This window comes from Littorina saxatilis, linkage group LG12, assembly GCF_037325665.1.
Source record: "Littorina saxatilis isolate snail1 linkage group LG12, US_GU_Lsax_2.0, whole genome shotgun sequence".
Taxonomy (NCBI): domain Eukaryota; kingdom Metazoa; phylum Mollusca; class Gastropoda; order Littorinimorpha; family Littorinidae; genus Littorina; species Littorina saxatilis.
In genome coordinates, this window is record NC_090256.1 from 31,896,010 (window position 1) to 31,923,470 (window position 27,461).

Here is a 27,461-nt window from a genome sequence, read left to right on the forward strand (position 1 = left end):
CCTCGAGAGAAGCCGAGAGATTCGACAGAACGTGTCTGGTCTCTGGCTAAAGGCTGTATAACAGAATAGCCCAGAGACCTGACACTGACCGAAGTCACAGTTGCAAGTGGAAAGCTACTGAACAGGATAACCGGAAAACCGGAAACCCGTTCAACCGGAAACCGTCCTGTCTCACCTCTCCCATAAGAGGGTAAGACAAAGAGGAGGTAACATCCGAAGCCACCAGAACTGAATAGACAGTAGACGCAACACCCGACCAGTGAAGTGACTACCGTCCCGGCCGAGGCTGAAAGCCTGCATGCCCATAGGCCAGCCGACGTTCCTCACTTCGCTAACAGTGATAGGAAGGAGAACGATGCATCCGGACAAAGCCGGAAACGCAACAGACAAAACCGCACAATGCGGAAGCAAATGTTGCGTGGACTGAGGACAGAAGACCGAACGCCCGTAGGCTAGTCCGCGGTCAACTCCAGTAGAGACACACAGTGTAATCGCAAAGGAGGACCTATGCTCCCGGTAAACCGGAATGACGACTGTCCGGATGTCCGTAGGACGTATCCTGTTCCTCCCTCACTGACCTCCGTATAGGCGCAGCAGGGGGAGGAACGGCAACTCCGGGCTGAGCCGGAAAAGCAACGGACGAAGCCGCATAAACGGAAACGCCTGTTGCGATGACTAAGGCCGAGGCCAGAACGCCCAAGGCCAGTCAACGGTCAACCCCAGCCATGACCTCTGTGAGTGCACGGGATGGAGGACCTTCGTTTTCGGGAAAACCCGGAAGCGCGACTCCCGAAAAGGGAAGCCGCCCTTGCCTATTCACAGCCGTGCACGCAATGCAAACAGGCTTAGAAAGAGCAGAAGATTAAGCAACGGACGAAGCCGCATACAGCGGCAGCGTCTGCTGCGAGGACTGGGGCCGGAAGCCCGGTTGCCCGAAGGCCAGTCCACAGTCGACACCAGCAGGGACCTTCGTGGGTGTGCCAGATTGACCTTCGCTTCCGGGAAAACCCGGAAACGCGACTCCCGCAAGCGGAAGCCGCCCTTGCTCAGTCACGGCCGTACACGCTGTGCGATCAGGCCTAGAAAGAGCAGCATATCCTGACTAGCAGGAAGTTTTGCAGTCGACACCAGCAGGGACCTTCGTGGGTGTGCCAGATTGACCTTCGCCTCCGGGTAAACCCGGAAACGCGACTACCGCAAGCGGAAGCCGCCATTGCTCAGTCACGGCCGTACACGCTGTGCGATCAGGCCTAGAAAGAGCAGCATATCCTGACTAGCAGGAAGTTTGCAGTCGACACCAGCAGGGACCTTCGTGGGTGTGCCAGATTGACCTTCGCCTCCGGGTAAACCCGGAAACGCGACTCCCGCAAGCGGAAGCCGCCATTGCTCAGTCATAGCCCTCTCGCTATACGATCGGAACTAAGACGAGCAGCATATCCTGACGAGCAGGAAGTTTGCAGGTAGTGAGCCTGCGACCAAGAACTGTTGCTCAAAAGAGAGCGTCCGGTGGCTTCACGAGAGCCAGTGGAGCAGTTCGACTTACCGTCCATGCCCCCCAAAGGGGCAGCAGACGCAGCTGAAGGCCAGCGGCCGGAAGCCGTGGCCGACAGGAAGCCAAAGAGTGGCCGTCATCCGCCGCCGGCGGAAGTACAACGCTGGAGACGGCGTGTGAAGCTGCACTCTTCCCTCCCAAACTGCGAAACTCTGGAAAAAGAGAGCAAAACAGTATAGACACCAGAGCGCCGCGCTCCGATGCCGAGAGGGAAAGCAAGAAGCAAGACACGTCACAGACGTGCTAAACTGCCCCCCAAATTCATTTGGGGCAGAATAAGTAACGGACAAAGCGGTTATACATGCTTAGTACGAAACAACAACAAATGCCAATGGTCTGAAAGACCAATGACACACACCTAGCCATGTTATCTCACCGTCAGACACGCTGACGCAGACAACAGGCGGCAAACAAAGAGTTACTGAAAATTAACAAGTCCAAAACGGACGGAAAATTTAGCAACTACAACAACCTTCCTGTCAAACTAATGACTAAAAAAGGAAGCGCTTACCAACTAACAAAGCAGAAGGCAAGTAAAGAGGTAAAATAAGGTTTACCTATCCAAAATATAGGCCGTGCCACACTTCGCCGTCAGCTAAGCTGACAAGCAAACGTGGAGCCCCAAAATGCGTTACTGAAAAAATTTTACAAGTCCGCAAAAACGGACGAAAAGTCAGCAACTACAACAACATTCTTGTCAAAATAATGACCAAAATGGAAAGAGCTCACCAAACACGTAAAGGCAAGCCGTTAAGACGGGTTAGGTGGCCGGTGGGTGTCCTTACAAACACCAGCACTCAGCCACACACGGAGCCGAAAAATTCGACGACCTCTCTGCTGTAGGCTGAAATGTCGTATGAAGCATGTGGTGTTCACAGGGGGAAGTGACGTCACATAACCCTAGATGGGAGGTAACTCCCTGGGTAGATGGTCACTACCTTGCCTGTTTACACTTTTTGTGTTGGGTTGCTCCCCTTTAAAATTGTTTAAGACGGGTAGCCTTTTCAGACCTTTTGCATGTAAGACTGCGTCAATGCTTTTATGTGATTCGGAGTAAGAATATGTAATTTAATAGAGACCAAAATAAATTAATATCAATTCATCAAAGAGATTCATTTTTGACAAATGCTTGTCTTTCTTAATATCAAAGTCAAGGCATTGTATTTTGTAAAATAAATATCAGAAATATGAACCAATATTTTCAGATTTCTATCCTTTTCCATAAAATGAGACATGTCAAACGTCAGCTGTGAATGAATAGCAAAAAGGTGAAGGATGACTTGTGACAACCAATAAAAAAAGTTGCAATCTCAATGTTAACCAATGAGAACATGTGGATTTATTTGATCAATTTTGCATTGTAAATGTTTGCACCATAAAAACTATGAACCTGTCCAACATGCTGAAACAGTTTGTAGGTATTGATTAGGCATCAATACTATGTCAAAGGTTGTACAACAGTTTGATGGCTATTAAAATGAAATAAAACAAGCAAACAAAAAGTCAACTACAAGCCATCTGTTGAAATGAGGTATAGTCTTTGTATATACCACACAGTGGTTACTTTGTCAAAAAACAAGTGCAACAGACTTGTTTAAACCACACACAAAAGATACCCAGCAAAGCGTGTTCAGTTTTAACTGTGATGTAAAATGTCTTACTACTTGCCACATAGCCAAGCAGTAGCGACCCTTCCAACAGTTCTTTGTTAATGCCGCACAGAACATTCAGCAAACATCCATTGTCACATCTTCCAACAAGCAATCAGCTTAACGTGTCTAAAAAGCATCCAGCCAGAAGTACATTTCCAACCAGCAACAATTTGCTTTGTCCACAAAGGTAAAAAAAAAATCATAGAATCAAGGCACTGTATTCATTCTTTCTATATGAATGTAGTAATTTTTAATCACTTGAGATCTGTTACGAAAATAAGATAGGCGTAACCTGAGGATGGTAACAAGCCTTTTGATTGTACCTCCCTCAGCTTAAATACACTTCCTTTGCTGTGAAACCTATCATGTAAACCACCACAGACCCGCCTGTCCTGTTATATGGCGTAAGATCATCATCCACTTGCAATCTGTGCACATCAAGAAGTTTGTGTTTGTGGCTGAATTAAGTTCCTAACTGACACCAATCTGCAAATTTACAAAAATGTCAACTGTTCATAGAAAACAGCCAGGCTGTTTATTCCCTCCCTCACCTCCCCAGGCTGTTTATTCTCCCCCCCCCCCCCCCCACCCCGCCTGTCCTGTTATATGGCGTAAGATCATCATCCACTTGCAATCTGTGCACATCAAGAAGTTTGTGTTTGTGGTTGAATTAAGTTCCTAACTGACACCAATCTGCAAATTTAAAAAAATGTCAACTGTTCATAGAAAACAGCCAGGCTGTTTATTCCCTCCCCCCCCCCCCCCCCAGGCTGTTTATCCCCCCCCCCCCCCCCCCCCCCCCCCCCCCAATGTAAGAGCCAGGACAGATCTGTGGTTTTCCCGATCGTTTAAGCTGGAAGGAAGGCATCTTTAACATGTCAAAACCGTGTCTCCCGAGATGAACTCTCACTCGCATGCAATACTTGCAGCTTTTTCCTCTCAATCATGTCACTCTCACATCACTGTCAACTTCAGTCTGGATCAAACAGCAATGTTGGCAGCAGTTGTTACTGCCGAAGCCACAATTACTGCAGCGTCTGTGGCATTTTGGGCTAGCAAATCCAAGACTACTGTAGCATTGCCAGCAAGGGTCTCGTTGCCGAGGCATGTTATGATTTCAGTCGGTAAGTCAGAAACCAGCAGACCTGAAAATAAAGAAAGACGATTTATTTAGTGATTTTTCTCTCTCCAAATCTAGGATGTCTGCTATTTTTCTGGTTATCTTTCTAAACTTGGTTCCTCAATTAGTTTCTTCAAATTATAAAAGCCAGCTGAATGTTCCAAGGTGAAATATGTGTCACTGTGGCCTATCTATAATCAGTTTAGATCAAATGGAACTGCCTTGCCATATAGTAGGAACTATAAACTGTACAATATGATTCATGTTATGTTACTAACAAAGCGTGTTCGAAATGCAAAGCATTGACAACTATATTAGTGAATCTGAATGTGCATAAAAGTTCAGTATACTGATCTGATCAAGGCAAAGGTGAAGAGAAGCAATACTAGCAGAAATGTTGGGACCCCCCGAAAGTTTTTATCTCTCTCTTTTGTGTGTGTCTGCGTGCAAGTGAGTTTTCTTTCATGACAGGGATATATCATTAAAATTCACAAAACACATGTACTGAGACCTCACATCACCTGAGACCTCACATCACAAGTACTACAGTTCATGATAGTGTTTTCATCAGGGTCTTCTCCTTCAAACCTTAATCCTCTATCATTATGTAACGAGTGCAAGAAGCACAACAATCACCGTTTGAGGCAAAGTCAGATAAACAGGGTTGAGAATGTTAGAGCTAATTTCTTAGCCCTATAAAAACTGGTATGCGTACTCAAAAGTTCCCAAAAACATACAAGGAGACAGCAGCAGCCGGACCCTATCACAAACAGAGCTCTACAATTCCCAGGTGTCAGCGACGTAGAAGAAACGTTGAGCTATAAATAGCTTGCGCTCTTCCGCGGCCGACAACTGCATAGTCTGCTGTGAAGGGTGACGCAGTAGTCTGTCAAATTCACTGACAGCAAGACTAGCATACTCACCAGCTATGGAGGCGCTCATGAGACAGACAGTGACCCCTCCAAACAGTGCGCTGACCGCGATGGAGGCCATATCACTGATACGTTGTGGGGCCATTGAGCCCAGTCCTCCCAGCATTATGCCGATGGAGCTCAGGTTGGAGAAACCGCACAGGGCGTATGTGGCGATCATCTCTGACCGCGGCTGGAGAAAAGGATAATCCATTAATCACTTAAAAGTGAATTGTCTGAAAGTGTGAGCTGGCCTGTGAAAAAAAAATACGGACAGGAAGGGGCAAGAGTTGTGGGGGCAGAGTTCTAAACTTTCTGGCCCCCTTTTGCATGGAAATCAATTACGACAGCCTCTATCAGCATAATAACACCATGCACACACAAACAATGATAAGAGTGACACACAATCATACAAAACAACACGACCAAAGACAAAATTCCTACAGATGACTTTTTCAAAATTTGCAATGCATTAAAAAAAAAAAAAAAAAAATGAAAGTAACAATTCTTATGGATGACCAACTATAGCGGTGCACACCACATAAGGCAGGTGAGAATAGCATTAGCAAAGGACCTACAAAAATTAAAAATTCAATAATAATTAAATTATAAAAAAGGCAAATATTTTTAAAAGAAGGGGAAAATAAAATGTGCAGCATACTTACAGACAAAATAACCCCAGTGGTGGAACAGCTGAGCCTGTTGTCGATGAGTTCAGACAGCTTCTCGTAGGCCACAAACTCGTTAAGGAATGTCTTGAGGGCAATGAGCTCTGCCACCTCACCTGCATCTTCCAATCTGACACCCATCAGGTACACCACCGGCATCAACAGGTAATGGCAGATACTCTGTAAAAGGTTTAACAATCAAATTCAAGATCATGCCCTTCAGGCATTAGAATCTTTCTCCTCTTGGGAAGAAATCCAATTTGTTCTCCTACTCCACTGTTACTCACCTTCTGGGTTCCCACAGACCAAAAGTCAAACATTAAACAAATTTAATTGTAACAATCATGATCTTATTTAGCGCAAACCACAAGGAAGTATGCTCTTCACCTTTGACATAGTCATACTTTACATTCAAAATGGGGCAATCTGACCAGAATCTGAGCATATTAATAGGTTTCTATTTTTTTTAAATTTCTCTGAAATCTGAGAATTCATTAAAAAAAAAAAAGAGGGAGCCCTGCACCTTTTAAATAAGGGAAACACTTTCAAACTCATAAACAAATTCTCATTACAGATCACGAGGGAAAAAAATCAATATTGACAATCAATATATCTACATTTAAGCATTTAACATACTGCAAACGTACCTCAAAGGAGAGACCCGGAATGCAGACGAAGGCTCCAAACCAAGCGATGGTGGCGTTGACAAAGGCCAGAAGAGCAATGAAGGCGATCAGGTTGGCAGCGATGTTGGCAACGAGGGCTATAGACTGGGAGGCGCCGGCAGCTGCAGCTTCCAACAGATTTCTGAACTGTCTGTTGAGCATAAATTTACAGGATTTGATAAACTGGGTTATGCAGGTGTAACCGAGTGCCTGAAGCACAAGAATCACCTTTGGAGGCAAAGCCAGTCAAACAGGTTTGAGATTTTGGAGCTAAATTAATAGCCCTATAAAAACTGCTCTGGGTATGCAAAGGTTCCCAAGAGAATACCAGGAGACAACAGCAGACCGACCCCATCACAAACACTTCTCTACAATTGACAGGTGTCTAAATGGCGACTGACATTCAAAAACTGCCAAGCTACTATAAATAGTCCTCGTTCAAGCCATTAAGGCTGGTAGACAGCTCTGTCAAGTGCAGAGCTGCTGTGAAAGGAGACTACTGCGTCACCCTGTCACACAAGATTTAAAAATGTAACTGATAACTTAAAATATATATATGACAATTAACATGCCTTTCTTGTCAAAACAAGCACATTGTGAAAACCTTATCATTCTCCTGACTAATACAGCAATGGAAACAATTGTAAGAAACAAATACATGTACAATAAAGGAAACAATTATAATAAAGAAATACAGGTACAATCTGTTCAGACAAAATTCCCCATGTGTGCATACATTTCATGCGCTGAAAACATAGAAAACATAACTAAAGAAAGATGGTTTCAAGTCACCTGTAGAATTAACAAGGGGGAAGTTTTATGACGCTACACACAACAACAGTGCACAAAGGAACAGTTTCAGGGGAACAAACCAAAATCTGTTCACATGCAATTCAAGGACATAGGTATGAAAAACCGGTTTACCTTTATTACAGTAACTGAGTAAGCTTGTCACTTACTGCTTGTTGTCCATCATGGCATTGGCATTGGAGATCCTGCTTTTCTCTGTCTCAGGACACAGCAGCTTGGAAACTGCCAGTGAACAGGGAGCGTTCATCACCGAGGCACACAGCAAATGCTCTGGAGGGATCTGTGCACAGAACAGAAACATTTAAAGTGCATCAGAAAAAAAGGCGCACAAAATACATCGTCATTGGGAAGAATCAGTCTGCCTGTAGCAGTGTGTTTGAATTGGGATTCCTTCCTAGAACAAATTTTGTGACCAAAAAAACAAAAACAAAAATTAAAACTGTTGAAAGTTCAATTTCACTGCAGCAGTTGCATTTATTGTGCAATTCTTTATTAGCACAATAGCGTGGGTGAAATTAAAAATGTTAACATAAGGTACAGCATTCACACAGCTGGCTTTATGATTTAAAAAGAACTGACCCCAAACTTGATATAGGCAGCCAGCACACCCCCAGCAATGGTGGCAAACCCTCCGACCATGACCGCATGGAGCTCTGACTTGGTCATCAGACCAAGGAATGGACGGATCAAGATGGGAGCCTCTGTCTGAAACACAGAGCAACACAATGTTTGAATATAAATCACTGCTTTAAAAAGGAGAGAGTAGACAAGCAGACTGTCTCTTTACCTACTGCTAGAGTAATACTCCAGGAGACTTTTTTCTCCCTTGAGTGAAGTTTGGTTTACCCGTCCAACATCAAACTAGAAGACAAGAAAAACAAAAACTTAAGTTAAAACAACAAAATTTAATATCCCCAGGGTTCCTGCAGGGCAGAGCTGATACAATTCAAGGAGTTTTCAAGGACATTTCCAGGACCAAATAAATGCCTTTCAAGGACATGATTTTCCCCAAATTAATGCAAAGCACCAAGCTTACCTTCAGGAAGGGAAGCAACTACAGGTAACTAGTAATAGTTAGTTCGTCTGCTTTTGTTTTCACTCGATCTTTTATTCTCCCAAAATGTGTGTACTGTATTTGACGAAAAAAAAGGGGGTTGCATTTTTTTTTTTAAATAAGACAAGCTGCTGACGAAATGTATAGGCAACAATTTGGAAAAATCAAGTACTTTTCAATGACTATTTAACAAAACTCTATTTTCAAGCACTTTTCAAGGCCTGGAAAAGGTTTTCCAATTTTCAAGGAGTTTTCCAGGGTTCAAGGACTCTGTACGAACCCTGTATCCCGTCTGAAAACAAAACAGCACAAGTTTTGTTGTTGGTGGTTGTAGTGTTTGAGAATCTGTTACCATCTAAGGGAAGCAACTGCTACTAATGTGTTAAGTAACTAACGAGAGTTAGTTCCCTTGTTACATACACTGATCATCTTCATGGCTGACAATAAACACAGCTTGCCCCCTCAAACCATCGTTTGTTGGTTTTATCGTATACATGCTTGGTGAACGTGTATCCACCTTCATCACAGACATCATATTGGCGACGAGGTAAATTATTTTACATACATATATCGGCTCTACCTTGTGCAAGAACTTTGTAATCTCACTTTTCTGACTTGCCACGTGCTTCTCAACTTCCAACATGGCTGAACAGTTATCTGCACTACCTACTTATCCTTCGTTTGACTGTTCGTCTGATGGCGTGTCTATCAGATGGAGCAAGTGGATCGTAAGACTAGAGAACCTGTTCGTTGCATTCAACATTGCCAACGACCAGAGGAAGAAAGCGTTGCTGCTTACGTACGCTGGGAACGATCTGAATGACATTGTGGACTCTTTTCCAGCTGCTGATCTGACCCCTCGGGATGGTGAGACTCACTTCCAGAAACTTGTTGATCGTATCAATGAACATTTTAACCCACAGATCAACAGAGAGTATCAGGTTTTTACCTTCAGACAGCTCACGCAAACATCTGACAGTGTTGACATTTTTTATCAACAGCTGAAACGACATGCCTCTCTCTGTAACTTTGCAAACATTGAGTCTGAAATTAAATCGCAGCTGATAACCGGTTGCAAAGTGAACAAGGTGCGAGAGAAGGGCCTGAGCAACCCAGGAATAACACTGTCTGACCTCCTGCAGTATGCCCGCACATTGGAGTTGACTGCTTCTTACTCAAGAAAAATGCATGAAGACGGTGCAGTTAACCGACTCCATCGTTCAGCTACATCAAGCCAGCATCAGCCTGATCGACGTCATCACCAGCCCCGCCGTAGTCAAGCCTCACACCGTCATAACCAGCCAACCGAGCAATGCAAGAACTGTGGTGGTACATGGCCGCATGAGAAGGGACAGCATTCGTGCCCTGCTTTCAACAAACAGTGCCGCTCCTGTGGAAAATTCAACCACTTCTCATCCGTCTGCCGTTCCAGTCCACGCAACACGGCAAGATCAGGGACAGGCAGTGGAAGGGGCAGTGCATCCTCTTCCTCCTTCTCCCAACAGCCTCGCTCTATCAAGCACAAGCCCAAACCTGTTCACCACGTTGAGCAACATGGTGAATGTGACAACAACGACGCTTCGTTCATCGACGACGGCAATGACGCAGACACTGAGTACGTCTTCACTGCAAACGGCAACTCGAATCAACTGCCACGCTTCAAGGTCTACCTCAACGGACAACAGACAACCTTCCTTGCTGATTCCGGAGCTACAGTCAATCTGCTATCACGGACAGATTATGAAAGTCTTGCACCCAAGCCAGCGCTCAGCCCGTCAAACGTGAGAATCTCTGCGTATGGCAATCAACACTCCATCCGTTCGTTTGGACAGTTTTGCGCTGAACTACACACTGACACAGCATCCTGCTCAGCCACGATATGTGTTGTTCCAGGCAATGAGAAACCCATCCTGAGCTGGTCAACCTCGCAAACACTCAAGCTGCTGACCACCGTCCACTGCATCGAGCACAAAACTCAGCAAGAGAACCAGCTTGGTAAACTCAATGATCGACAGATCAAACTCCACATCGACGAGACGGTACAGCCTGTCGCTCAGCACTACCGTCGTGTTCCCTTTCATGTCCGCAAGCATGTGGAAGAACAAATCCGAAAGGATGAAGAACTTGGTGTCATCGAGAAGGCAACTGGTCCAACACCATGGGTATCTCCTATAGTTGTGGTGCCTAAACCCAAGTCTCCAGGCAAGGTACGCGTGTGCGTCGACATGCGTTCTGCAAACAAGGCCATCAGGAGAGAACATCATGCTACCCCAACACTTGATGAACTGAAAACCATGCTCGCAGGTGCTAAAGTTTTCAGCAAGCTTGACCTGAACCAAGGCTACAACCAGCTAGAACTAGCTGAGGAGTCACGCTACATCACGACGTTCTCCACACATCTTGGTCTCTACAGATACCGACGCCTCTTCTTTGGTGTGAACTCCGCAAGCGAGATCTTCCAAGAAACCATCAGGCAAGTACTGTCTGGCCTCAAGGGTGTCGTAAACATCAGCGACGACATTCTCTGCTACGGTACGTCACAGCAAGACCATGACAACAACCTACGCGCTCTCATGCAGCGTCTCCGTGAGAAAGACCTCACTCTCAACACTGACAAGTGTGAGTACAACAAGAAGTCGCTTGAGTTCCTTGGTCATATCTTCGGGGAAGACGGCATCACCCCAAGCCAAGACAAGCTCAAGACCATTCTTGAACTGCCAACACCAACCAACGCATCTGAAGTAAGAAGTCTTCTCGGCATGATGAACTTCTGTGGTGCACACTTCATTCCAAACTATGCAACACTCACCCATGAACTCCGTCTGCTGACAAAGAAGACAACACCATGGTCGTGGAATGAAAAGCATGACGCAGCCCTCGGAACGCTGAAAGCAGAACTCAGCAAAGCAACGACTCTTGCTTACTTCAATCCAGGAAAACCGACAGAGATCTACACCGACGGCAGTCCTGTAGGCATCTCTGCAGTCCTGACCCAAGACAAGCGCATCATCCAGTTTGCAAGCCGAGCACTCACTCCAACAGAACAAAGATACTCACAGACAGAACGTGAAGCACTCGCCATCACATGGGCCTGTGAATATTTCCACATCTACCTGTTTGGTGCTACATTCACTGTCTACACTGACCACAAGCCTTTGGTCAGCATGTTCAACAACCCTCGTGCTCAACTCTCTGCTCGTGTTGAACGCTGGGTACTGAGAACACAGCCCTACGAAATGACTGTTCAGTACCGACCTGGTTTCGACAACCCCGCCGACTATCTGAGTCGACATCCAGTCCAACAGCATCCCAGCAGCAGAGAAGAGAAGATCGCAGAAGAGTATCTTCACTACGTTGTCGACACGTCCACTCCAAAAGCCATGACGTTAGACACAGTCATCTCAGAAACAGCGAAAGATGTCACCCTTACGGCAGTGATCAACGCAATCCTTACCAGTGACTGGGAAGCCAAAGACGACGTTGACACAAAAACTTTCAGAACCCTCTACTTGTGTCGTTCAGAACTCTCACTCAGTCACAACGCATCAGTTCTACTCAAGGGTACACGCATCGTTCTCCCAGAGTCTCTTCATCTTCAAGCTGTGAAAGTCGCTCACACTGGACATCAAGGCATCGTCAAGACAGTCGCCCTGCTTCGAGAAAAGGTTTGGTTCCGAGGAATGCAAGAGACTGTTGAGAAAGCGGTGAAAAACTGCTTAACCTGTCAAATCTCCACTCCAACACCAGCCAGAGAACCGCTGAAGATGTCTCCACTGCCCACAGCACCTTGGTCTGAACTGAGTGCTGATTTCGCAGACGCACCCAACGGAAACATTCTCCTTGTCATCACAGATGAATATTCCAGATTCACCGTTGTTGACATTTTGCAATCAACATCCAGCCGGAGTGTGATTCCACGTCTCGACAAGATCTTCGCAGAATATGGCATACCAGATGTTCTGAAGACAGACAATGGCCCACCATTCAACAGTCACGAGTTCGCGACATACGCAACACACACCGGGTTCAAGCACAGGAAGATCACCCCCCTGTGGCCCCGTGCAAATGGAGAAACGGAACGCTTTATGCGTACCATCAAGAAGACTGTCAAAGCCGCCCATGCACAACAGCTGAACTGGAAACAGGAAATGTACAAGTTTCTTCTTGACTACAGAACAACTCCACACTGCACAACTGGTGTCGCCCCTGCTACTGCCCTCTTTGGTCGCAACATCAAGAACAGACTACCACAACTCCCGCCGCAGCAGCCAGCGGACGCAAAGATGAGACAACAGGATGCCCGCGCCAAAGGCAAGATGAAGCTCTACGCAGACAACAAGAACTATGTTAAACCAAGCAACCTTCAGATTGGTGATTCTGTTCTCATCAAGGACACTTCCATTAAGAAGTCTACTCCTCCATTCAACCCAACACCCCTCACTGTTGTGTCAAAGAACGGTTCTATGATCTCTGCGTGCCGAGGAAACAAGATAATCACGCGAAACAGCAGTTTCTTCAAACGCTCCCCCAGACATCCAACTCCTTCAGAAACAAATGACACTGAAGCTGACGCCGAAGCTGAAACTGAAGCTGTTACTCTTCCTCACACAGATGAACCAAACTCGCAACATGCACACAACAAGCAAAACCAAAACACACATACTAACGTCGCACCAACTCCACGTCGTTCGCACAGGGAAAAACATTTACCTACCAAACTGCAAGATTTTGTTCTGACTTGAACGTTGAACTGACTGATGATTTGTAAAATCATTTTATTTCTGGTGCCTGTGCAGACATTTTATTTTCAAGATTTTCCATATCAAGTGCCTATTGTGTCGTTTTATTTCACATTGCTGTTTAGCATCATTTCACAGTATTTTTGGCCAACACGTAAATTCAGTTTTGTTTTGTTTTTCTTTAATGAGAAGGGAAGATAAGTACACTAATTTCTATTATCATTTGTTAGTACTTTCAAAATTCATAAGGCTGAAGCATTAATTCATAAGATTTGGAGTGAGAACACTTTTCTTGTTGAATGTAAAGTTAAACATTTCTAGTCAGCATTACATTTCTACTTCTTGGCATCATTCTTTAATCTTCAGGAGAAGATATCATTTCTTATCATTTTGCTTGTCCAGTTATCCATTTTGTAATTTTGGATTTTACTTCTTAAAATTCAAGAAGGGGAGAGATGTAGTGTTTGAGAATCTGTTACTATCTAAGGGAAGCAACTGCTACTAATGTGTTAAGTAACTAACGAGAGTTAGTTCCCTTGTTACATACACTGATCATCTTCATGGCTGACAATAAACACAGCTTGCCCCCTCAAACCATCGTTTGTTGGTTTTATCGTATACATGCTTGGTGAACGTGTATCCACCTTCATCACAGACATCATAGTGGTTTTTTTACTTTTTATCTTAGGATAGGTTTAGTTTACCTGTCCAACGAAGATGTTTCCAGCAGCACAGAGGGACTCGGCGGCAGTGGTACCCAGGGTGGCCCTCATGACAAAGGCGATCTTGCTGATAACACACTGCATGATGCCCAGGTGGTACAGCATGGTGATCACACAGCTGAAGAACACCACCACTGGCAGCACCTGCAGATACAAGTGTACAGATTGATAGTTATTTTTGATGACCCAATTGTTCCTGCTCACAACGTAACAAATTGAACTACAAATACAGTTGCTTGAGTTGTTTTGTGGTTGTTATTTTTTATTTCAAATTTTTTTTTACATTAGAACTTGTTACAGACTTGTTTACCCTAAACCCGAGGCAAGAGTACTTTCCCAAAAAGTTGAGTGTATTTTTCAAAAAGTTGGTGTACTTTGCAAGCAAAGCCATATGGGCTAGGGAAAATGTACGCGTGGGTGCAAACGTGTTTGTGTAAGAATAGCATGTCTTGTGAACACCTTCAGAATTTCACTCCTTCCAATACAACAGGGATAAAACAATGTTATTTACCTGTCAGTTTATAGCATTATAACCAGTGTCTTCCAAACAGATTGATAATGAAAAGATGAAGTTCGTGAAATAACATCTGCGGTTGACAGTGGCAAGTTCATTTTTACAATCATCTCAGAAAACATTGCTTCAGCACGGACTACAGCCTTTTCTTCTGGCAGGATTTGCTTTGCGGGAATGAACTTCATAATTCCTAGGCAGCTTTCAGCGGATTTCATTGCAGCAACCTTGTCCAGGTGAGATTTGGAACTGCAGTGTCGTTCGATGTCATATTTCCCAGCATGGCCAACGGAGAAATCTGATTTACAATACTTGCAGTGTGCATGACTTTTTCCCATAGTAGACTCCACAATTCCTGGCTTTTTCTTATATTTCTCCAAGAAAATCTGCTGCTTCTGCTGTTTAGATTTGGTACAGTCATCCAAAACTGGCACATTTTTCCGCTTCATTTTGCCACGATTGTCCAGACGATCGCACGTGCCAACAACTGAACAAGGTTTCCACAGCTGAAGACTTGCTGTCATGGTTATCTCCCTTTGATCGAAACCGGTATCAGTTGTACCATCCCGTAATCAGCACACCAACACCGGAAAACGTATTCTAGACTTTTTCTCAGGCGTATTTTGTGCGTGTGTCGCGTATTTGCGTACCGATAATAATTTGGCGTACAAAATACGCCCAAATCGTACTGGTAAACAGGTCTGTTGTTAGTCCAGTCTTTTTCTGCTGAGCAAGCTGAGCAATACTTGTGTAGACATGGAAAACAATGTCATGTTTTACATTGATGCATATTGTTTGTTCGTTCATGGGCTGAAACTCCCACGGCTTTTACGTGTATGACCGTTTTTACCCCGCCATTTAGGCAGCCATACGCCGCTTTCGGAGGAAGCATGCTGGGTATTTTTGTGTTTCTATAACCCACCGAACTCTGACATGGATTACAGGATCTTTTTCGTGCGCACTTGGTCTTGTGCTTGCGTGTACACACGGGGGTGTTCGGACACCGAGGAGAGTCTGCACACAAAGTTGACTCTGAGAAATAAATCTCTCGCCGAACGTGGGGACGAACTCACGCTGACAGCGGCCAACTGGATACAAATCCAGCGCGCTACCGACTGAGCTACATCCCTGCCCCTTGATGCATATCAAAACAGGTAAAAAGCTAGCTTACCTTGCCCTGAAAAAAACTTAAACTTTCTAACATTAACTGGCGATCATAAAACACTAAGGCTTGTGCAAATCCAAAGGAGTTCTACATTCCACATTGTATTTGGACCAAAATACCCACAGCTTCCTAGCCTAGAAGAAAAGACGAGAAATCAGAAGTGACCCAAAGAAAACTATATAAGACACATCATAAGTTCTCTGAGGATCCCCTTAACTTTTTCCTTCTTCTGCATTCATGGGTTGAAACTCCCCAGTACACTCGTGTTTTTACGTGTATGACCGTTTTTACCCCGCCATTTAGGCAGCCACATGCCGATCCCTCAAACCAAACCCAGATTCAAAGCCTTGCCCTACCTGCATGACAAAGATGTGGTCAGAGAACTTGGCACCAAAGACAAATTTTGACCCAACGTCAGTGTAGGCCAGGAATTTACGCGCCTCCTCCCCCAGGAAGCTGAAGAGTCTGTAGCCAGCGTCCCACTTGAGGATGAGAGCGGCGAAGTAAAACTGGAGCACAAAGCCCCCTATCACAGGACGCCAGTTCACCTGGTGAAAGAAAGGACACTTATGAAAATGTGAGACATACATTTCCCCACAGAGAATTTACTGAGGAGTCCATTAGATTCTCCCCATATTATGTGTGAAATAGAAAAATGGGTACATGCACATATCATTTCAACTGAAAATAAAAGGCTTCAATGAATCATTCTTGTTTGAAGGATAGAACCCTCTCCATTCTTGACTTGATCGCCAATGGTATTCGTAAAAAAAATATTGCAGTTCCGCAAAAGCTTTTATGATGGCACGGGACAATTGTTATACTTTGTTGTGCTGAAAATGCTATTGTTTTTCTGGCTATACTTGAACAGCTAGCTGAATTGAGACATATGCTTGCACGCATCTCTGCATACACACACACGTACAAGCAGGCTGCACTATCATCCTCTGTGAAAATCAGAAATGTTACAGCATTTTAATGCTGAAATATGAGATTACAGAAAATAAATCGACTGGTCAGTTCCACTGTTTCTCAATACATGTGACTGTATTTAGACTGGAAGTAAAGTTGCCACATCACTCTGCTTGTTCCGACTGGTTGCCGAGGACATGTGAATGGTTTTAGTCAAAGCTATTATTCTCCTTCTCTCTTTCCTCACTGGTTACTATAAATGTAAAAATAATACCCAGCAAAATCATTTTTGACAAACATTGAAGTTTACTCAGATGTTCTTATAGCCAGCACGATCACTGGCTGTAAGTTTCACGTGAAGAGTAAGCAATTAAGACAGAAGTCAAAGACCCTAACTAACCCTGGTGGGAGCGGAAGAGCCAAGGAAGAGGATAGTGATGAAGAAGGCCAGGCCAGCCACAGACACCAGGTTGCCGGGGGACTTCCACACAGTCACACCGATGACGGCAAGAATGCCCAGCAGCGGCACAATTCCCGCAAACCTGAAATAAACACGACAGAAATATATTTTTCACCTTTTCACACTTGTATCAATCAGGAACTAACCCAATATTGTCTGTGATTTAATTTTTTTTTTTAAGTTACCAATACATCACAAGCACTTTCTTTCTTTATTTGGTGTTTAACGTCGTTTTCAACCACGAAGGTTATATCGCGACGGGGAAAGGGGGGAGATGGGATAGAGCCACTTGTCAATTGTTTCTTGTTCACAAAAGCACTAATCAAAAATTTGCTCCAGGGGCTTGCAACGTAGTACAATATATTACCTTACTGGGAGAATGCAAGTTTCCAGTACAAAGGACTCAACATTTCTTACATACTGCTTGACTAAAATCTTTACAAAAATTGACTATATTCTATACAAGAAACACTTAACAAGGGTAAAAGGAGAAACAGAATCCGTTAGTCCCCTCTTTAATTACGACATGCTGGGGAGCATCGGGTAAATTCTTCCCCCTAACCCGCAGGGGGAATCACAAGCACACACACCTTCCATCACACAGTCACAAAACCGAAACACAAAATTAGGTTGACATGCTAGCACTGGCAGGCTCACATTATAAGCACACACACACACGCTCATTCACCATCACACAGAAACAAAACAATTTACATACCAGCGCATGCATTGCCAATTATTGTTGACTGCTTTGTGAAGAGGTACGAGTATCTTCTCATGTATACTGCTGCCGAACTTGGACCAGAGGAAGGACATGAGGATGAGGGCGAGGGCCACACATGTCAAGGCCACCAGCGGAATGACATCATGTTCGTACGGGCAGTACTTGGTTCCAGCAAAGCCCAGCGCCGCTCCGAAGTAGGCAAAATAGGCGAGAACAAGAATTCCTATCGCAATCTGTATCAACAGAAAAGGGTCTGGCATAACAATATGATAAAAGTATGTTGATAAGTAAATGAACAGAGGCAGTTCGGCACAACATCAAAGCTCTACAATGATGTGAAGGAATAACTTTATAGATCTTGTCTTCGGTTGTGATACTTTTCCTTGAATCCAGGAATTGTCACCTGCAAAGACTATCACATCCACAAGGATGACGCCTGTTCCATCCACATGTTCAAATCAAAATGTGTGATTACAGCGATGTACAGTAGAGTCTGTAAGATCTGAAAAGTTCATAACAAAAGTGTGAATCTACCCAATGTACACCACGGTCTCTCCCCTTTTAACACTGACCTTCTTGAGAAGAGATGAGCGCTCAGTGACAAAGTCGTGTAACCGTTTATGAACGGCAGACAGGGGCCCACTGCCCTCTGAGATCCCACTCTCACTGCTCAGATCTGCAAATTAAGCATGTCTCCATTATTCGTTCAAATTTCTGTGCTGATTGAATTTCATCAGTGTTATGAATGTAATATAAAATTAACAGACCAGTGATAAATGCAGGGGTACAGCATTTTTACCATGAAATGTAAGGACTTTTTAAGGACCCTCATGAGAAAAATTAAGACAATATTCAACAAGTGTTCCACTCACAAGTATCAACAGATCATAAAAATAATAGTTAAATTTACTTTAATATTTCTGCTCTTGCCAGGACTAGCAGATCGTACTTTGTCATTCCACAGCATGTAAAGGAAGGTCAATGTGGGAATGACTGGTTTTTTTTATCACCTTTGGGTGTTTTTTGGCCTCAAAATGATATACATGTATATACACTTAATCACACACCGAACTAAGAAAGGACATACAAAGTGTGCACACACTGACACAGTGAGTGACAAATAACAAACACAGAGGCTTTCCACTGCCCATGATCATGCAATCAACATCTGCATCTTGAGTAGCATTAAACAAGAAATATGCAAGATTGCAAAAGAAAACAACTTGTTATGGATAAATAATTCATGTGACTTCTGAGTTCTCGCTGTAAAAGTTACCAAGTTGTGCCAATTCTCAATGTTTGTCCATATTTGGTCTTGACCCCTGTAAAAGAAAACTTGTGCCAAAAAATTGTTGATTACCTTCAATGTTATGAATGTAATATAAAATTAACAGATTATGGCATAAACATTTTTAATGAAATGAAAAGGGAAGGAATGGGTTAATTGGGGAACGAACACTGTCATAATATTTCTTGGTAAGGTTATTTTAATACAAGGCCCAACTACCCTATGATCTTCTGTACCTGAGCACAACACCGTACAATGTACTGCAGATCTGAAATAACATGTCTACTGTATGCCAACAATATGTTGTTGAACAGTTTACACAAAAAGTAAGCTCGCACATGATGTGCTTAACACACAAAAATGTACATAAATGATAAAACCCTGGTTCACAATGGTGACAAGACATACAGAATATTTCAAAGCAAATGTAGAAAACCTCTTTTTATAAAAAGAATTACTGGAAAATTACAACCTTTCAAACAGTATGTCACATCACATGGCATACAGAAGACACCTATGGCAACAAAGAAAGGGTCTTTGCAAGAAATCATTTCACATTTCTTCAATGGATAAATATCTGACATGTCTGTGTGGTTACTGCGGATTTATCCATTGAAGAAATGTGAAATGATTTCTTGCAAAGACCCTTTCTTTGTTGCCATGTGTCTACTGTGAGCAAATGTGAAAATAATTGCTTTGAAAGCCATGCATCAATAAAAGAGAACGCACCTGCCATCCAAAACAGAGTGAACCAAGACAAGGGAGACTACTCAGTGTCTGTCAAGGGCAAACTGAGTACTGCCCCTTGATAATCTACTTTTACTTTAAATGTCACGCAATCATGTTCGTTATTACTGATCTCTGAGCTTTTTGAAACTTGAATTTTTCATTAATATAGTTTCACAAAGCAGGTTAACTATTCAAATTGAAGACTCACTTCCAGAAAGAATATATTTTAATCACACAGCAGTTTCTACAGACTTGTACAAACCCAGGTCAATTTGTACAAACTTTTTAAGACTTAAAACGGGGTCGTCACAAACAAATGCGTGTGTTAAGTGCAACTCTACCCTACCATACAGTCATAGATTGTAATGACACACAAGAACAGTTTGTAACATGAATTTTTTTTTTTTTTGACTGATCTGAAACCCACCATCAAAGAAATGCTGAACCACATTTTCAAACAGAATAGTGTTGAAAATGCCGCGATAGCTTTCCATATATTTTTTATAGCTCTTATTCGTAATGGTGACCCCAAAACATTGCTTATAAACATGTGACATGGTGAGGCAGCAGTCCCCATTTCACAACAGCTGCACTTACAGTTATCTGCTGGACTTGAGCATGGGCTATTTAAACAGTAGCTCAGTAGTTCTTTTGCGTCAGTTACACACCTGTGGGGAGTGGTTTCAGATAGGGTCTGGCTGTTATTGTCCCTGGGTATGCGAATGTTGGGAGTTTAGCAACAGAAGATTTGTATGGCCCAAAGTCACTCCAGTTTGACTGGCTTTGCCGCAAACGATGTTTCGGGTGCTCTTGGCTACATATAAAAAATGAAGAAATCAAAAAGTTTCCATTGTCATTAAACTCACCATCGATTTCCAACTTGACGTCAATAGGTTTATCGCTGTCACTGCCGTCGTAACTCTCGGAGGGCGTAAGCATCTTGTCACTCTCCTGGTCCCCCACCTCACTGAGCTGAATGCTCACCCCGGAGTCATCAGGGTTGGGGATCAGAGTCTTCTTCGAAGGGGTACTGGTGCTGAACTTCGACATGCTGTTGGCTTGACGACTGCAAAACAGAACATCTGATTCAGATATGTGAATGAGAAATGCTAAAAAAAGGAATGAAAAGGGTTTTAAAGTTAAACAATTAAAAGAAGAAAAATCTTCATTTGTGTCAGCCCTGGCTGAAATGACAGGTAGAGTGTGCAAGAATGTGGTTGACCCTTTTAATTCCCCCCCTCCCCTTTAAAGAATCTGCTTTCTAGCAATTCTTTTTCATAAGCACTTTAAATTTACCTGCCCGTTAAGGCTACCTATCTTTCATTCAATATCTGATTTGTCCAGACATTTGGTAGTACATGTATTAAAAGGGGGCAGGGATGAGGGGGGGCATTATGCAGGAAACAGCAGCAGGTGAGGCATTAGTGCACTGCAGGGTTGAAATTTTGAAGCCCCATAGTCTTAGCAAATATCAGCCAGGGGTGTTGCTAGACATTTTTATGTTGGGACATTTGGCCGAAACTGTCAGAAAGCTTTAGGACATCTTGGAAACTGTTCGTCTATTATTATGGCTCATCCAAAGTCACCGCAACATTGAAGCACAAGACTCAAGAGGGGAACACCAATACATACAATCATTGTCTTACTCTTAGGAACACAGATTACAGGGGCGGACCAGTTTAAGCCAGAGAGGGGGGCGGGGGGCGGGGGCAGGGGAGTTACAACCTGGGGTCCAGGGTCCCGTTGGGCAAATCCCCCCTGAAGCTAAAGAATTTTAGCTATTTTATAAACAAATTGTGGCTTATCCTTGATTTTAAACATGATCAACTGGTGTCAGCACCCACTCATTTCTTTTAACGTTAATATTAAATAATGGCAATTCATCTTCACTGATATCTGCTCCCGACATCATATAGTATGGTTAATAGGAAGACATGTCGCATACTGTGACAATTTAACGATTAACTCTTCCCCCGGCTTTACAGAGAGAAATAAGAAAACAAATTCGCAGACAGAATTTGGGGGGAGGGGGGGGGGACCCTAGTAACATCCTCCCCTAATCTGCCCCTGGATTATATGTTGCATACTGCAACTGAAACAATCAGCTTTGCTGATTTAACTACAAAAGACACCTGTCCCCTGTTTCTTACAGGCGAGATTGGCGAGAAAGTACCGTTTCTTGGGAACATGTCGCCGCGAGTAACGCTAGCCGACGCTAGGTAGCTTTGGGCTTGCTCGCTTGGCGAGAAAACATGGCAGCCACGCAGCTGCCCATCCGATTGGCTGTCCATGGTTTTTTACCGACCAGTGCAGACGACCTTTTCGGAATCAACCAATGGTGTTTAATTCTTGCGTAGCTAGCCATTAAACCGTTTCATAGACAATCTCGCCTCCTAGCTTCGCGAGCGGCTAGCCGAAAGAATATCTCGCCTGAAAGAAACACGCGACAGTTCTCTGAAACTTTTTCAAACCTTTAACTTTAATTTCTTGAAAGTAAAACTCTTCAAATCTTGTGCAAATCTTGACAAGCCTTGGAAAACATGACTGGTAAAAAACCAATAAAAGACCGTGTATGGTGAGCTATTTGCTTGGAAACCACGATTTGGAGGACGCTTTTCATTCTCTGGCTCAGCAGATTTCGATTCGCGGTGACTATCGTCTGCTATATCGTCCACTTCGATCGACTCGACAACACGATTACCACTCACACAGTCCACATTCATGGTGTTCCTGTCATTTTGTCCGGAATCACTTACCTTGGCGAAGGGTAGCAAACCTTGGCCAATTTAGTTTTTTTTTCTTTTTTGGTTGCGACATGATGTTCAAATTCAAATCGAAAGCACTGACTGACTGATAAACTATCGCGAACCGGCGAACGCAAACACTGAGAGTGTGGTTTTCCTTGTCCAAGAGAAACCACTCTGGCATCTATAATTTTCGTCAATGGCTTCCGTTCAAAACATTGATGTTTCGTTTTTGGTATTCGCGAAGGAAATAAACGTCAGTCAGTTGACTAAGTACATCAGCAGCAGTTTTAGCAATCAAAGCCTGACCAATACAAAAAACTGAACAAACTTTGGCCGATTCGGGCGAATACTCTTCGGACATTTGGCCGATAGGGACATGACAGTTTCGGCCACAGTAAAAAAAATCGGTGATTGGCCGACCCAAACGACACCCCTGATCAGCCTGAGCAAACTTGGTTCATTCTCAAACTACAGGTACAGGGAAGCTGCAGAGCACACTTTTGTTGCTCAGGGCTTCCAACACTCATTACATACAACAAGCACAACTGTAACTTTTGTGCAATGCAGATGTCTACTAGCAACCACTTGATGCAGAGGCGGGGGGGGGGGGGGGGGGGGTTATGGTATAGTAGTGGGCTAGGAGAGATTTAGAATCCATCAACAGCTTGCTTAGGCACGAAAAAAGAAGTTTCATTCCGAAGAAAAACAAAAGCGCCAGGGTCATGAGGAACTTGGGAAGAAATATAGTGGGTCATGGATTCGTAAACATGGACATTTTCTCTTTTTCTTATGTGACCATAAAACAATGAACTAGTTTGGGATGTTGGATTCAATTTCAAGTTCAACAAGTTTGTTTGTTTGTTCGTTCATGGGCTGAAACTCCCACGGCTTTTACGTGTATGACCGTTTTTACCCCGCCATTTAGGCAGCCATACGACGCTTTCGGAGGAAGTTCAGCAAGTAAAATGCAGGGGTTGCACTTATTGCAGAATTGTGTACAGTAGTCCCTTCCATTTCCGGCCCTTTCGTGGGCGTGAACCTGCCCGGAGCGGCCAGCTTTCCCATGACTAATGAGTTTTCCTTTTATAATTGACTCTTAATGGCCGTTAACCTGTCTGACGCGGTCAACGGTCACTGATTTTTGCCCTAAGGTGCCCCTCTTACTCGACAGGAGCGGCCACTTGTCACTTTCGCGGGCGAGCGCCTGTGGTGTGTGTGTGTGTTGTGTGCTCAGACGGCACAGCACGAGCAGACGACATGAATACTGACGCATGCGCAAACTGTAAATACAGACATGCGCATGCATGTACATTTACGGCAGTCACTTCCGGATCGATCACAGCTGATGTGAGTTTGAAACACTTGTTTATCTGACACTCAAATACATATATATAATAATCCAAACAACACACATAGAAACATACGAAACAATAGCTTAGCCAGGACGATCGAGTTAAACACGCAAATAATTAAGATGTATAAACGAAAGCAAAACTAACAAAGACAATGAATCGGCGGCTCGTGGATGATCGCTTTCTTTTCTTCATGAAAACTTGATCGTGTTTTGGGGGGTTTTTTGGAGGAGGAGGGGGCCTGTAATGAACGGCCACCTGATATTTGCGGTCACCTTTGCAATGACTAATGGGTGACCGGATATGGCAGGTACTACTGTATATTAAACACTTCATTTTTCGGATACTGCAATATCAGGCTTTGTGAACACACACACTAAAAACAAATAGACAGGCACAATAGCCTAGTGGTTAAAATGTCAACCTTCTATGTTTGGGTCCATTCTTGATTGTGTCAGGTGGTTTGGAGGGTGCATAGACGGGCGCAGTGGCGTGTTGGTAAGACGTCGGCCTCCTAATCGGGAGGTCGTGAGTTCGAATCCCTGTCGCTGCCGCCTGGTGGGTTAAGAGTGGAGATTTTTCCGATCTCCCAGGTCAACTTATGTGCAGACCTGCTAGTGACTTAACCCCCTTCGTGTGTACACGCAAGCACAAGACCAAGTGCGCACGGAAAAGATCCTGTAATCCATGTCAGAGTTCGGTGGGTTATGAAAACACGAAAATACCCAGCATGCCTACTCAACGAAAGCGGAGTGAAGCTGACTATGCTCTCAGAGTATAGTGTGGGGAACCCAAATGGGCAAACGAGCGCACACGTCACCAGACAATTCTGGAACGCTGAAGAAGAAAAAGGAGGGTGCATTTTTTTCCAATCTCTAAGGTCAACTTATGTGAAGATTACCCATGGCCCAGTGCCTTAGGCCCCCCCCCCCCCCCAAAAAAAATAGGTGTGGTTAAGGTAACATAGCCAAAAAAAATAGGGTAGGAAGGTAGGCAATCACTTTTTTTTTGTTTAACTTTTTTTCTAATGTGTACAAATTAAACCTACTTGACAGGGAAATAAGTGTGCGACTCGAGCGCTTTCGCTTTCATTGCGTTTTCTGCACTCGGTTTTTTGTTTGTTTGTTTTTTGACAAATGTAATAAAAAGTTATAGGGTTGGCCCCTAAAAATAGGGTAGGTGGGGTTACCGTAACCACACTTATTTTTTTTTTTAGGCCTTATATCCATGTCAGAGATCAGTGGGTATTAGGAACACAAAAATATCTGGCATGCTTCCCCCGAATGAACAAAGTACGGATGCCTAAATTGTCTTGCGGGAGAAAAACGGTCGCACATGTAAAACCTTGAGTGTACACTGGAGTTGCAGCCCATGAACATGGAAGAAGACCCATGCACACTCGATGGAGTCGATGAATGGCTGCACCCGCGTACATGGAACGATGAGAATGGTTTCGGATTTTTCTACAGGAAAAGACAATTGCCCTAATATATTTTCATCTCATTGAAGTAAAAACTTCCGTGAAAACAAATTTGGAAAATCCTACTCTAAAGTGTTTCAGCAGTAGCGAGCTTGTCTCACAGCGGTTGTAGCAGACGAGCTTCGCTGACCACGTGGGGTAGCCGGATTTTCTCATCGGAGACCTCTCGTAAGGCCAAGTACGTGTTGAATGAGTGACAAGTCAATGATTCGAATGAATGTCAAGAATTGAGGTCTAATGAATGACGTCTCACAACGTGCGTGGTCGTCCTTGGCGGTCAAGAAAGCCGCCGCGATCATTGCGCAGACGACACTTCTAGACCGCCAATATTTTTTGTGCGCATCACGTGCACGAAGGGAAACCTGGTAAGCACAGAGATTCTACATACCTTCACAAATTAAAAACAGGTCCCGGTGCTTCGACGGATGGACACTTTTTGACAGAAGCAGCGGCACGGTTGCCAACCACACACTGGCAGTATGTGTTTACGCACCTCGGCAGTAGCAGAGACTATGGCAGTACAGGTATAGTGATCGACGAAACATTCAGCAGTGCGCGCGCGTGCCGTGTTGGCGGATATTTTGCCTTCGCGTGCATGATGATGAAATCGACAGCGCCGAAGCACAGGCACTGTGTGCCATGCGAAGCTTGCTAGCAGACTTTGGGATCAGTTACGGTTGACTAAAATTAAGAATGTTTGCGCCTGTTGTTTTTGCCCGGTTTTCTTTATGCCAGTTGTTCCGAATCCGTGACGCGGCAATCATAAGGAATGAAACGTATATCGAATTTCGCGGTATAAATGTTTGTAATTGATTGGAGAGTTAAACGAGAAACCCGATTTGGATCCAAAACCTAAACCAAATCACAGACCTAATTAATTTACAAAACACACTGACACTGCATGACCCCAAAAGGTATGTGACAAAAGTACACAGAGCTCAACAAACAACACATAAAGCAGACATAGTCATACCACTAAACCAAACATAAAATATAAATTAACTACTTAACAAACTAAAACATAAGTAGAAATTAATCTTTTGGAGAAATTTAGTACAATACTTGCCGTTTACTTCGTTTCAGTGAAACCGGCTCGCGCGGCACCGATAGAGTCGATCAGTTTCAGTTTTTACTTGCGAATTTCCATCATGCCATCTCAAATCAGCCGACTTTATGTCGAACATCGCAACAACAACAACTACAAACATCAGCTTTTATTTCAAACTGTCGACAACTTCAGTTGGCGCCAGTTTTCATGATCGCTGTAAACAACGAAGCAGACCTGGCCGGCAGTCGATCGGAACCAGCCTTTCGAACAACTTTCAGGAAGACGGATTTCCCGCATGCAAATCAGTTGTGTTTACAAACACAACAGAGAAAAATAAGGGGAAATAATGTCACACAAAAAGTGATTTAGAATAAGTACGATCATGATGTGAAAATGCATGCAGCACAGTCAATATCTATCTCCAAAACCCTAAAAATAAAATTTAAAAAACCACATTTGTGAGCAGGTCACGGTCAATCACACTCACAGACACAGGGTCATTTACGCCAATGCACATTTTGCAGTTTTCATTAAAAGCGAACATTCTGTGAATTTCTGCAGTAAGTAGCGAACACTTTCAGTCAAAATAAAGCTAAATGTTGACAAATACTCACCAATTGTGACTGACAAACAGTACTCCCAGAAAAAAATCGGACCTCTCGCACCGGCAATGCTTTCGCTCTTCTGCTCAACAACGAACTGAAAATGGCGCGTACTCACCACCGCGTTATTTTGATTGGCTCTCACAGGCAAAAAGCGCGGCAGACGCCCGAAAATTGGGAGGAAAAGAGAGGACTTTTGTTTGGGAAAGATCGCGCGGAAAGTCAGTGGCCTGTGGCTGACCGATATAAGGATAATTATGCCCCTTGAAGCTGGTTGCAGTTTATTACTCATCACTTGTAGATTCAAGTTAACGGCGGGAAAGTAACGGGACTACGTCGGAATGATCTTGCGTCGATGCAAACATTTGCAAATCAAGTTGTTATCATCAAACCGCGACAATAAACTGAGTAAAGTTAGTTCGGTTTCTCTCCGAGTCATGCAGCCCGCAGTCGAAAATTCAGTGAAGCCGGATTGTCAGTCGGTCACACTGAGTTGTAAAATCCCTTTTTTTCCGGCTCAGGCTGCCCAGGCCGGGCAGATCACTCCCCC

General features: G+C 43.8%; 1 protein-coding gene across 1 annotated transcript; it reads right to left on the reverse strand.

Moving 5' to 3' along the window:
• Positions 1–4,026: 4,026 nt before the first annotated feature.
• LOC138981747 (uncharacterized transporter HI_0519-like) lies at positions 4,027–27,165 on the reverse strand. Its single transcript, XM_070354824.1, has 13 exons — positions 26,924–27,165; positions 20,549–20,748; positions 18,238–18,341; positions 17,660–17,898; positions 16,882–17,023; positions 15,926–16,117; positions 13,876–14,037; positions 7,958–8,083; positions 7,528–7,658; positions 6,551–6,719; positions 5,901–6,083; positions 5,248–5,428; positions 4,027–4,349 (listed from the first exon to the last, which is right to left on the reverse strand). Exons 2-13 carry the CDS (start codon positions 20,730–20,732, stop codon positions 4,186–4,188), a joined length of 1,977 nt encoding a protein of 658 aa, XP_070210925.1. The 5' UTR covers positions 20,733–20,748; positions 26,924–27,165; the 3' UTR covers positions 4,027–4,185.
• Positions 27,166–27,461: the final 296 nt, after the last annotated feature.